Source organism: Tyto alba, unplaced genomic scaffold, assembly GCF_018691265.1.
Source record: "Tyto alba isolate M040663 unplaced genomic scaffold, T.alba_DEE_v4.0 Super-Scaffold_13, whole genome shotgun sequence".
In the NCBI taxonomy this organism is placed as follows: Eukaryota; Metazoa; Chordata; class Aves; order Strigiformes; family Tytonidae; genus Tyto; species Tyto alba.
In genome coordinates this window covers 11,978,843-11,991,760 of record NW_024881275.1, presented here as the reverse complement: position 1 = coordinate 11,991,760, position 12,918 = coordinate 11,978,843, and the positions used below count along the sequence as shown (strand labels likewise).

The 12,918-nt window shown below is 34.1% G+C and overlaps 1 protein-coding gene across 1 annotated transcript in view; it reads right to left on the bottom strand.

Annotated features, from left to right (window-relative positions):
• The window catches only part of SHOC1 (shortage in chiasmata 1), a 53,888-nt gene that overhangs the window by 18,227 nt on the left and 22,743 nt on the right, over positions 1 to 12,918 (bottom strand). Inside the window, 5 exon segments of the mRNA XM_033001555.2 lie at positions 1,297 to 1,484; positions 3,242 to 3,349; positions 6,657 to 6,833; positions 9,358 to 9,483; positions 11,908 to 12,360. Coding sequence (XP_032857446.2) covers positions 1,297 to 1,484; positions 3,242 to 3,349; positions 6,657 to 6,833; positions 9,358 to 9,483; positions 11,908 to 12,360 — 1,052 coding nt within the window.

Sequence of the window (12,918 nt, the reverse complement as noted above, 5' to 3'; positions counted from 1 at the left end):
CAATCTTCTAATTTTGAATAAAATAATATAAATTCTTACATTGCATTGGTATGTGTGCATGACCTTAAGTTTTAGTCAAGCAAGCAAGTCAAAGTCAGGACAGTTAAGAATTTTAAATATCCTATTTAGTGGAGTTCAGAAGAAAAGCAAAATTGTCACTGAGCTGACATTAAGATGACAAAGTTGTCATATGTTTCCTAGTACAGCATAATCCTAGTAACAACAAAGCGAAGCTTTACTCTTAAGAAGAAGAAAATGATGCTGAAATCAGCTTAGAGGGTCTGTTGAAGGACAGACACCAAGATAACACTATTTTGGTTTGGTTGCTTCATTTCCATTTTAAAATCTAAAAATGTGTACAATAAGCTATTATTTTTTTTTTTTTTCTCAGGAGAATTTAATCAAAAGCTGTTCAGAGTTCTTAGTTCAACTCTTAACAGAAACAGAAGAAGAAAGCTTCAGAAAGTGAAGTATGGAAAGAAGTTAAAATAAATGAAAGTAAGCTTGAAAATCTATCTTCTTAGCTGTGTGTTCAGCAGCATAGATTCTATTCCAAACGGTCAGGACAGTTAAAAAATTATATATTTTATCCCTTTTGTTTCATTATGTGGTAAGAATTCTGTAAATAAATAATAAATATTCTGCAAAAGAAAATGGTATTTTGCACTGCATGGTATCACCTAAAGTATCACATATCCAGAAAAAAAAATCTTTGGATAACTTGAATCTCCTCCACAACCTTATCCTCCATGCTGTAATAAACACTTATGGATATTTACTTCTTATATAATTACAATGCCAGGAGATTGGCCTGATATATGGGTTAGGCAGAGGTAGACTATGAATAACAATACCCAAATACTCCATTGTGTGTGTGCTCTGAGCCACACTGTACAAGTACACAATCCTGACTTGTGCTATGATTCTCTTTGCACCAGAAGATTGAGGCCTTCAAATAAAAGGTTATAATATATTTTTCAGTAAGTAATATGATATTATATACTTAACACGGAAAGAAAAACACCTGCAACAAGATGAAGCCCTGACAGTGTTAAAACTCATATGCATGTTATTTCAGCAATGCAACAAGGGGAGATTTGATCAAACAGAAACCTGCACTACTCCTGATAGAGGTCTTAAACATTATGTTACCCTTATTTAACAGATACTGTGAATTGGAAAGGTAATTATAAGACTTTCTTCCATAAACCAACCCTTGTTGAAAGATGGTTTTATAATTATTAACGTAGTTTGGAGAAGTTTTGTTTGCTTAGAGAAATTGTTTACATTGTTAACCTTAACAGTGTGTTCCTCTCCATAACTTTGCATCCAACTTAACATTTGACACTGAAGCTCTGTTATTTTGGGATTTGTTTCATGGTTTTTCTGGCTGCTGTACTGTACAATGTTCAGCTGCCTCCAGACGTTATTCAAACAGGATTCTAAGATGTTTTTATAGATATCCTTTGTCTTGGACAAATAACCTGTTAATAAAGCAACAAAAGAAACAATTGCAGTGACAAAAGATAATTGCCAAGGTTTGTGTTTAATCTACAGATAAATTTAAAATTTATGTGAAGGTATCTTGCACAAAAAAGATTTAATGTAATAGCTCACCAGTATGGAAGGATACTTATCACTACTAATCAGGTACATAAGTGGCCTTTATAACACTGCTATACCTCTTGTAGTATCTGCTATATAAGTTCAGCTAAAATGATAGAATATTTCATTCTATAGCTGCAGATACCAGCAGCAGCACTGTTATATTTAACTAGTCTATGTGGTTTATACTATGCATTTTTTTTTTTTTGCGTTCCTCACTGTCCAAAGCCTTACTTGTCCTGTGTTTTCACCACTCTTCATCTTATCACAACTAGTTCGCAACTCTGAATCATGCCTTTTGTATATCAGTGGTGAACAGTGCTGGGGTTATTTGAAAATGCATATAGAAAAACTACATCTAAGATAATTATACAGTGAATCACATAGCACAGCACAATATAACAACAATAGAGAGGTCTACAGGGCCTACCAAATCTTCCAAGTTTTTTGCAGATCTTTTTTACTCGTGCAGTTTCCTCTGTGAGGTATTACTGCAATCTGGAAGGACAGGTGTTGTGTAATTCTACATAACATCTGTCAGTGCTTTTGCTACAACAGAACAGAGGAGGAAGAACTGCTTGTCTCCCTCCCATTGTCCCATATTGTTTATAGTACGTGTAGAAAAGAATTCTACTTATGCTACTTACTGATGTATTCATTCTGTATCTTGCTTCCTACTCTTTTATTGCTAGTAATATTTAACTGAATACAAAATAATTTATTTTCCCCACAGTTCAGTTTACGGCAGATGTTTTCCATTTTACATCAATTTTAAGGAAATACCTTCCATCAAGGTATAATTCAGAGTGACTGAAGCTAATGCTCTGAACTGCCTTATCTCCTATAAAGACAGAGAGCACTTTCCTAGGGCATTCATAAAAGCTGACTTCAGCTCCTTATGAAACTATTCCAATAGATGTATCGAAAATTTACAATACACAACTATGGGAACTTGACAAGCACATCATTATAATTTCAGGCATAAAATTGGGTTACAAGGAATTTTTGTATTCCAAATCTGAATATCATAATACCAGAAAAGCTCAAAAAAAAGCTTCTGTGAGAGTCCAGTGCTAAGAGCTGGACTGTAACTTCAGTTACAGCTAAGAATTAGACTGTAACTGCCCTGTGATACATCAGTTAATATTTCAGATTTTGCTTAAAATACCCTCAGTTTTAAGTACCTCATTTCCAAGGAGCCTAAGAATACTTTACTTGGAAAGTGTTTCACATTCACAGAAAATGGATTGTAAACAACAAAGGACCTGCCATTTTCCTATGTTCCTTAATTTCCACACAGAAATTCCAATGAAAATTTGTCATTTTGAAATACAAGACAATCCATTATATCTGTGGAAATTCATATGAATATTTCTTAGACAAATCCATGTAATAACATAAACAGTGGTATATGATTAATGAACTGAGCATATACACTACCAAAGCACAATCCACAGTGAATTAATTTCTAATGACGGAACCAAAATAAGGAAGAAAAGGAGGCTGAATATCATATTGAAGCTACACTCGAGCTATACCAATGGCAAAGAATCACAGCCTACAAGCGTGAAGGACAGACTGCAGAATACACAAAAACATTGGATCTGGGTATCGTTATTCACTTCTAAAAACAAACCTAGTGCTGTGTCCAAGCCACATGTTAATAGAAGATCTCGAACTGTCACGAGCAGGTGCACCAGAGCAGCATGTCTAAACAGCATGATCTCCTTCTCATCTATTTTACCTTTACAGATAAAAGACAGAGGTGTGGTCTGTACAAAATTTCAGAAATCACGCTGTACATACATAATTAACTTAAAAGATCCTGGTATGTCAGAATTTTCTTTAAACTCACTTAAACAGACATAATTTTGACAGGTTGGATCTGTTGCTCTTGGCAAATAGCTTATGATGTAGCATAACTTTTCCCATGTCATCTGACCCAGAGCAAGGGCCACACAGTGAAGTGTTTTTCAGAGCTGTGCAGGGTAGATAGTGCTTGCAAGAGGAGGGGATAACAGTTCTCCTATATGTGCCATTAAATCCAAACTGCCTTACTGATTTTAGTAAGGCTATCTTTAAATATACATGGAAACTGATAAATTCCCCATCTTTTGGTCTGTCATACAAACCCAACTGTTCACATTACTATTTCCTCATCCAAAACAAATAATCTGATTTTTCAACAGCAATTTAAGTCCATCTAACCCATTTTCCAAACATTTCAGAACTCTTTCCAATAAATCAAAATGGCAAATTATCCAATAATCAATAAACAATTTTAAAGTAGTGATAAATTCAAATTGAGCTTTTCACAGAACATTTTCAACAAATTTTAGACTATAAAAGCCACGTTCTTTATGGCAAATAATTTGGACCCAGCTAGTCTTCACACATATCAAGAGAAAAATCCCTATTGTCTTCCAATAATGATCCATGTAGAGTCTTTACTTGTGGTATTACCTTCCGCACACCTAATTAACTTCTCCTGGTGAGAGTCTTAACCTTCTTTGAGAAGGTAAATTTGAAGGACAGCTGTTTCTTCTTGGACTCACAGGGTAAATCAAACTATTCATGGGCTACGTATTCTGTGTTATGTACCCATTTCAAGGATACATAGTACAGTGTTCAAGGACTTGACCAAACAGGAAGGCACTACCAGTCTGAAGAAGGAAGGTGTTTTGGGGAATAGCACACAGGGAATAGTGTAGTTCATCATATTAAGAAAGGAAATATGTGACTGTTGCAGAGTAAGTGGACTTCATAATAAAATACTTCAGAATGCTAAAAAATGGTTGAGGAAGATAATTAAAGAATAAATGACTGCAGCTGATCAAGGAATTACTGAATGAGATGCGTTATAGAAGAAAAATATTAGATAGTTCTGTGTGCTGGGAACAATATAGCTTTTAATTCAAAAAGACAAGTAAAGCACTTAGGAAGGAAAAATCAAACTTATGAACACAGCATACAGAAGAATCAGCTGGAATGGCATGGAAGACAAAGATCTTGCCACTGTTCTGTATCAAAAGATGCCACTCAACATAAAAACTCAGTGAGGAATACAGGTCATTTAGAGAAAAAGCAGGACAGTAAAAAACTACATTTTATGATGAAAGACTGGAGAATTTGGTGATATCTGGTGCAGAAAGAAAAGACCAGCAGGGGAATAATAATCCTCTAACTGATTAATACCATAAGAGTAAGTGATTTCTATATTCACCGGGGGATTAATGAGAAAATGCATCTGCATACTCTGGAGTAAAGTGGAATGAAATTTCATATTGTGATACTATTTAAAGCCAGGAAGACAAGCAAAGAGTGAAGTAAGTTACCAGGGAGGTTTTGGAACCTCCTATACAGTTAGAGAAATATTCATTAGGAATGGATTTGTTATATTAGAGTCTTCTTCATTTCTATGTTTCTATGGACCTTCCAGCAAGAAAATTCTTATCTCCTTCTACTTCGTTATTTGGGGGCAAAATGCAAGACCTCCCTTGCACTTTTATGTGTCTTCAGTGCAGTTAACAGTAGCTAAAATAACCTGACTTTTTTAATATTTTAAATCAAAAGCAAAAAATTTTTACTGCTTTCCTTGAGCTGTAGTCCAGAGACCCTCCTAATTCATAGGTCAATTTTTGTTCAACAACAGTTATTTTTGTATAACAAGGGATGGGTAAATATCCATTCCTCAAAAGCCACTTGCCCTTAAGAGGAAGGTCCAGTAGATTACTATTTGCCTCATCAGTATTTCAGCCACTAAACTTTTTCATTGATTTGCTGTAATTTTAGCAATTGGTAATATACTCCACAGATAATCTACAAGCAAAGGCCCTGAAGCTTGAATAAGCATGCCACTTGGCCCAGATCCTACTTTAGGCTACATTTCTACAGCATGTAAACTACATTTGAATGGATGTAAGTTTTCTTAAATTAATCTTGATTTAAAATTCAGACTCTTACATATTTTTTTCCTTGATCTTGAGAAACAGTAGTAGTTCTCTGCATACTTTTCTCAACAATATTTCCCTTTTTGTGATTCACGGATACAGATTAAGATATTGAGTTCCTCTCTCATGTTTGTGAAGATGGTGTTTGCTTTTTTGTAAGCTCCCTCAAATTAAGAGAACCCTGATCCTGACAATTTTAATATGGTAATTCAGGTCATAGCCTATCGTTCTGCAGAGACCACTAGAAGTTTTTTTCTTTGCCTTCTCTCTCATTTGTAATATCATTATCATTAGTTTTATTTTGAGCCAAATACATTCAGCAAAGAAAGCAATAAAATTGAGATAGGTGAAGTTTATCACAAAGCTTGTCACATAATACAAAAACTTGGCAGGTAGTAGACAGCCTGCTATGTTATCCTTACAGCTAGTTCTCAACTATGAGCAGTACAACTCAAAAAATAATCCAAGATATGCAATAGCTTCCTAAATCTTCCCCTAACACGGTCTGTATTTTGCTGTGAGGTTTTCCTGACCCTCTCTTTCCCTATAGCCAAAATTTTTTGTAAGGGGTCACTGATTTTGCTGGCTTTTGTTTTCATTTTTCTGATTATATAGCGTTTTCACAGGACACATATTAGGGAAATGAAGTCAGAAAGAAATCAAATTATTATGGATTTTTTTTTTCTCCTAATTTCTAACATAGACTTATCATCTTGCATCATGCAGATGTGACAAACAATAGCTACTAAAGGAAAGAAACAACAAAAACACATAGACAGCTTTTAGTTTTAAAATCTAGTATGAAAAAATTTAAACATTGTTTGATATAGAAGTGACATTTCTGAAGCATATCTAAAATATCTGAAAATTAAATACAATTAGAATACTTTTTGTACTATAATATTCAGGTTAATAAATGTAGTGCTGAAGAACTAGGAGACATTTTGGAAATAAAAGAGGAAATAATTTACTGTAACTCTATGACATAAACTGCTGAAAGTTTTATCATTAACTTATCAAATATCTTGAAACTTGTGCCACCAGTTAAACCCGTATTAGTATTAAAGAAGAAAAAACAATTTTTTTTTTAAAAAAACATACCTTCTTCAAAGTGATCACATATCATTTTCTCTTGCTGTTTTAAGAAAAACCTTGTGTGATCAAATTTCACTCTCTCAAAGTTCCAACTTACAGAGGCAAGTACACCCAAATGTATCAAATCTTTTAGAACAGGATTGGCTGCTTCTCTCAAGAGGCAGTATGCCTGGCATTGACTTTCTGGATAGCACAATAAACAAAACATAATAATACAGTTTGGTTTTATATACTACTACTGGACAAAAACACTCAAAAGACCTGACAAAACACAACCAACACTGACATTTTCAAGAAAGCTGTAACATTAATAGAAAACCAGTTGCTCACTAGGGAACCTCCTGTATGGTAGAATTAAGCTGACACTCACAGCAGGCAACCATGTTATTCCATGCATTTCATAAAGTGATCAAACTTCATGATGAAAAGTTAGGATTTTCTACTCCTCTGACACTCACTAAAATTGCCCTATTATTCCATTGTTCTGTCCTTCTTCTACTTTGTAGTCTAAACTTAGGCTTAGTCCCTTTATATCTACTTGTTAGTATAACTTCAACTTATACAATCCTTCTCCTTCCCTTGTATTTAACTTCTGATGTCTTTGACTAGCGAGGCTAAACAAGCTAATCTGTTAGTCTCTTTGTGCTTTCATACTAACAGTTCTTAGTATCTTTCGGGTTGCTGTTTTACAATTCTTCCCAAATTACAACTGAGTTTCTTGCTATTATACCCATGACAGCGCTGTCAATTGCTGAATGAATTGAAAGGAATGTCCTTTCCTCGAGTAAGAAGGTGAAACTCTTCTATGCCCATTTGTTAAAATTATAATTGAGTTGATCACACCAACAAGATCAGAATTCTGTGATTCTTCATTTACAAAGATTTACTATTACCTTTCAAATATATTTTCAACTGATCTACACAAATTGTTTAATCTGACTAGCAGCTGACTTAACTTCACTTGGCCAATGCACTATTTCATAAGAGCAATTAATAACTTCATATTTATAAGCATTCTAAAAAAAGGTATATTATTACATCCAGTTTTTCAGCCTTTATGGAAATAGGTCAGATACCACAGCATTTTAGGTGCCCATTGTATAATTTCATTTGGGCATTCCTCTGTTCATATTTAATTTTCATTTTAAGGTATATTTTTCCACTGTTAAGTAAAATGCTTGTGTGAATCTTTCTAAGCTCTGTTTTGGCTCTAACTTGTTTTTGAGAAAGTTTCCTTTCCTTCATGTGCAGGGCCACCATGGTGAAACACAGGTATATTTCAAGGACTGTAAAGGACATTCAGTCCCAACAAATACTACCTCTGCAAAATTCTAATTTCTGTTTTGACTGCTTTGAAAAGCTTTATTTATTTTTTTTTCTTTCCCAGTTGCATTAAAGAAGTCTTGCTTCAAAATTTATTAAAATAAAAAAATAAAAAATAAGCTTATAGATGTTCTGCTATTCCCATCTCAGATGGGAACAGATGAAAATGCTGCTCTACTCTTTCACTGCTTCTGTGAGAGAGACTCCCATTAAAGACATGCTTGGAGTGAATGCATTTCCACTGAAAATCAAACTAATCTGTTGTAGGCCTACAACTTTCTAGTACTGGATGTGCATAATTTGAATCTGTAAAATATGTTGAATAAATATCTTCTAGGTTCTTCTCCGCCATTTCTACTGCATGACGAAATTGTTGTCAGTGCATATTCTTTGATGCAATGCCTTGAAAAGTACAACAGCAAGAGTTCACAGGGTAAGGCTCAGTCATGTATGAGATAAATACATAGTGGATTACTACTGTGTTAAAGACATTTCCTACCAAAATAACTGTCAATACACTCTGCCTCCAGTTGTCTCATTTACTCTGTCAAAGAAAAATGCAGAATAATAATTTGAGGGCACTGATTGCATGAAAAATTTTCATGTCCACTGATTTAGATCAGACATAACTCAAAGTCTGTACTTTTTAGTGTGCATGAAAATGGCTTTAGTCTTAAGACAGAATTCCATAGCCTGCCCTCACAGCTGTGTCAAAATAAATAACTGTTTGGAATGTTTTCAGTCACAAGGAGCAGAGATTAAGCCTAATAATTTCCATATTTGTCCTGGTTTTCTTCCTAGTAGCTGGTACAGTGCTGTGTTTCGGATTTAGGATGAGAATAATGTTGGTAACACACTGATGTTTTAGTTGTTGCTAAGTAGTGCTGATCCTAAATCAAGGATTTTTCAGTTTCTCATGCTCTGCCAGATGCGCAAGAAGCTGGGCAGAAGCATGGCCAGGATGGCTAACCCCAACTAGCCAAAGGGGTATTCCATATAAACTGGGGGAGTTGGCTGAGAGGGGCAGATCACACCTCAAGGTCTGGCTCAGCACCAGTCAGCAGGTGGTGATCAACTGTATTGTGAATCACTTGTCTTTTCTTGGGTTTTATTTCTCCCTCTTTTTGTTATCTTATTTTTCATTACAATTAGTATTACTGTTATTTTATTTTACTTCAATTATTAAACTGTTCCTATGTCAACCCAAGAGTTTTACTTTTCTCTTTTTCTGATTCTCCTCCCCATCCCACCACAGTGGAGGCATGTGGAAGTGGCTGTGTGGTGTTTAGTGGCCAGCTGGAGTTAAACCACAACAGTAGTACTATTTAATATAAAATTACATTGCAAAGCTATACAAAATAAAGCACATCCAAAAATAGTATACCTGATGCTTGAATATCGACTGTGACTCTGTCCTCATTCTCTTGTTCTTTTTCACTCATTCTTACAGCCTCACAAACAGAACTGTCCTCTTTGGTAACATGCATATTCTGTTCTTCAGGTTCCAGCACTAAATCATGAAACAACAAGTGAATGCTTAGATACAAATGTTACAAAAACACCTCAATGAATAAGAAAACTGTTCTACAAATGACTCTATGTGCAAAAATAATTTAAAATTAAGTAGTTTCTTTGACACATACATTTTCTTTTCATGAACTTCTTTATTGTTCTCATGGGTTCATACAGTATGGAAAAAACACCAAGAAACAGAGAGAGATAAGGCCTTGTTGGCCTTCACAGCCCAAGAAATCAGGCATTATCAGGTTCCTTTTCCTTAGGGCAGGAATACAGAGGTGGGAAAGTTAAGGAGTTTGTACTATAGCTCTATACTATAGTTCCATATGAAAGCTTGTATGTCTTTGTACAGAGGAAGAAAATATATGGGAGGAAAGATGATGCAAACTGTAAGGAGCTCAAACTGTGAAAAATATCTCAGTGAGTGTGAATATGAAAGGCTAGATACTGTAAATGACCCAGAAAGAAGATGAAAGGTGCAAATGGCAGGAAAAAAAAAGTGCATTTTAAAAATTGCCTTTTTTTTTTTTTTTTTTTTAGTTCTTTTCTAAACTTTTTCTCCTGTCTTACAGCTGTCTTCTGCAACCTGTTCATATTTCTAAGTCTACTTCTCTTCTTACTTATAAACCATGCACAACCTACAGCTTCTGCCCACAAGGCTTCCTTTGACAGCAATACCTCTTTATTTCTGAGAGGGATTCTGGCTGAATAGATGTCTCCTAAATATTGCTGACTTTTCCTAGTTAACAATGTCAGTTTCCTTAGAAAACAAACTGATCTTACAGAGACAGAAATAAAAGAAAAAAAAAATTTTAATTTTGTAGTTAAGTTAACAAAAACCTTCCTGATTTTGAAAAGCTCTACAGGGTTCAGAACTGGATAAATGAACAGTTTCTACTACTTCCCTCCTGTGTATTTTCTGAACTAAATATTATGCACATTGAAATCTTTAAAAAATAAGACAAACAATGAAGACAACAGAGAAAGAGCCCTACAAGCAGTATTGGCTTTTCTTATTTTCAGTTAAATTTAGAATTATTGGTAATAAAACTCTTAATTATTACCAAAGTATACAATAAATTACATGATTTCTACATCAATGTGTTAAGACCTATACATTTTAATAGGTTCTCTATATATCAGACATAACTGATCTGCAACACTGGGGTCTACCTGTAAACATTTTTTAAACTTCATTTAACTTAATTAAACCTCCACAAGACTATTCATAACTGTAACACAGCTTGTCTTTCAATACATTTCTTGTTAGGAGATGCAGTTCTAGTCAGAGTTCACTAGATGGTAGCATAAAACTTCAGAGCAGGTACCTTTACCTTCTTTTCAAATTGGGATTGTTGCTTTCTGAGGCCACAGAAGTGTTTTATGCCTGTCTATCAATGTCAGTAACAGATTAATTTAACCAAGAAATAATTTCCTCTACAAGATTACATAAACTTGGAATTAAATAAAGATTCCAATTCTCTCCTATCTGAATTACTGCTGAAAGCTTTTATGTAATAATTAATTTTTTATTTTTATTTTTTTTTAATGTTGGGACTTATAACTGAAACACAGATAAAAGTTATTGTCACAATTCTTCTATAAAAGTCCAAAAGATGAAAAATATATATTTTTCTAAATACAACTTTATCATGAAAAGTTAATCTGGAAACATGTCCCTGTCTCCAATATTCTGTGTCACAAATATTTATTTTTTAAAACAAATAAGGAATTTCTTCTACTTCTTTTCCCTCTCTGCTATTTAGCATTTCTGAAATGCTCAACACATAGCCTGAATTTCTTTCATAAGCATTGTCATCAACAAGAACAGGGCTACCAACAACTTTCTGTTTTCTGTTCTGCCTCCTTGTTTGCACCAAGGTAACTGGCTCAAATGGTTCTTTTTGGAGAATAATTCTTGTTCATTGTTTAGGCTATGTTGGTTCTACAAAAGTAAGAGTATTAATAATTGCTATTTTCTAACTACAATTAATTTGATAACTAGAATTGCTAACTACCATTTCTCCAAAGAAGCCAGGAGATCTGATTCAGAACATACAGACAGAAGAGATCTTCTGGAGTAAGTACCATTTAGAGTCACTTTGTCAGAATAGGACTAAACTCATATGTTTATTTTATTAAAAAACACTTCCACTAACAAAAACCCCCTCAAACCTAAAACCAAAGCACCTTCCAAACCAAACCAAACCAAACAAAATCCCCTAAGATATCTAAAGCAAAAAACTAAAGGTAAGATCTTTAGCTGAAAATTCAGTTACATTAAAGAACATAAAAATGTTACCATTGATTTCAAATGATTTTTCCTCCCTTAATCTACAAGTATGAACTATTGTAACTGGTATAACAGAGCAGAATTAAACCTGGGAAAATGGCAGAAAAAAACTCATTTGCATACCTTTTTCAGGTCTATCTATATCGTTTTTTTCCTCTCTTTGGGTGAATGTATGTTTAGATCTCAGCATGATAAAGTTGCTCAGATCAAAATCATCATTGTCACAATTTGTAGCACAAGCAGATGATGCAGGCTTTTGACTACTAGATGAGTTGTCTTGTTTAGAAGACACACCTTTACAGCTGACTGGTTCAGATGATTTGGGGGTTTTCTTTTCTTCATTTAAGAAATAAATTGCCTCTTCTACCTTATTCTTTTTTATGCTTCCTTCAGTAAGCTCTTCCACAGACGTATCTGTACTGTGAATTTTGGCAGATGATGCATAACTCATATCCAGGGTAAAGTACTGCCTTTGAGTATGTGGCGACATATAAAGATTAATTACTTTGTCTGACTGATGCCTTTCAGCAGAGAGCAGCTCCTGGTTTGTCACAGAATTCTTTTCTTCAAGCCACCCTAAAAAATAAAATTTAATTTCTTTCCTGTGACATAGATTTTTTTTCTTTCCATTCTCCTGGTTGGAATTAACTATTTTGGATAAGTACAGAGAAAGCATTTTTTCATTTCTTCTTTCTGCCTCCCCAGTTCATTAGAATCCACTTTTAGAAACTTTGTACTGATTAGTACTAAGTAAAAATGTATAATGTTGAGAAACTGAAGGCCATGTTACTGCTTGGAGATGTTTTTGCCATCTGGATGGTGCTAATTGGTATTAGATTTCTAGGAAATGGGATTTCATTTCCAAATACATTTCATTAGGAAAAAATATTAAAAGACTGTTAACAGACTTAATTTTAGAGGGAAAAAAAAAGAAGTAAAAAAAAAGAAAAAAAAATACTCTCCCCACTGACTTTCTGCAGATAGGACTATATGATCATCTACTTTATTAAAATATTCCAGTGTAAAATTACTATTTGTGAAGAAATTCTCCTGTATGAAACTATTTTATTAAAAAATAGTATGGCTGGTGGATGTTACTTTTCATCTGCACATTAGAAGAAAAGAGAACTTTGT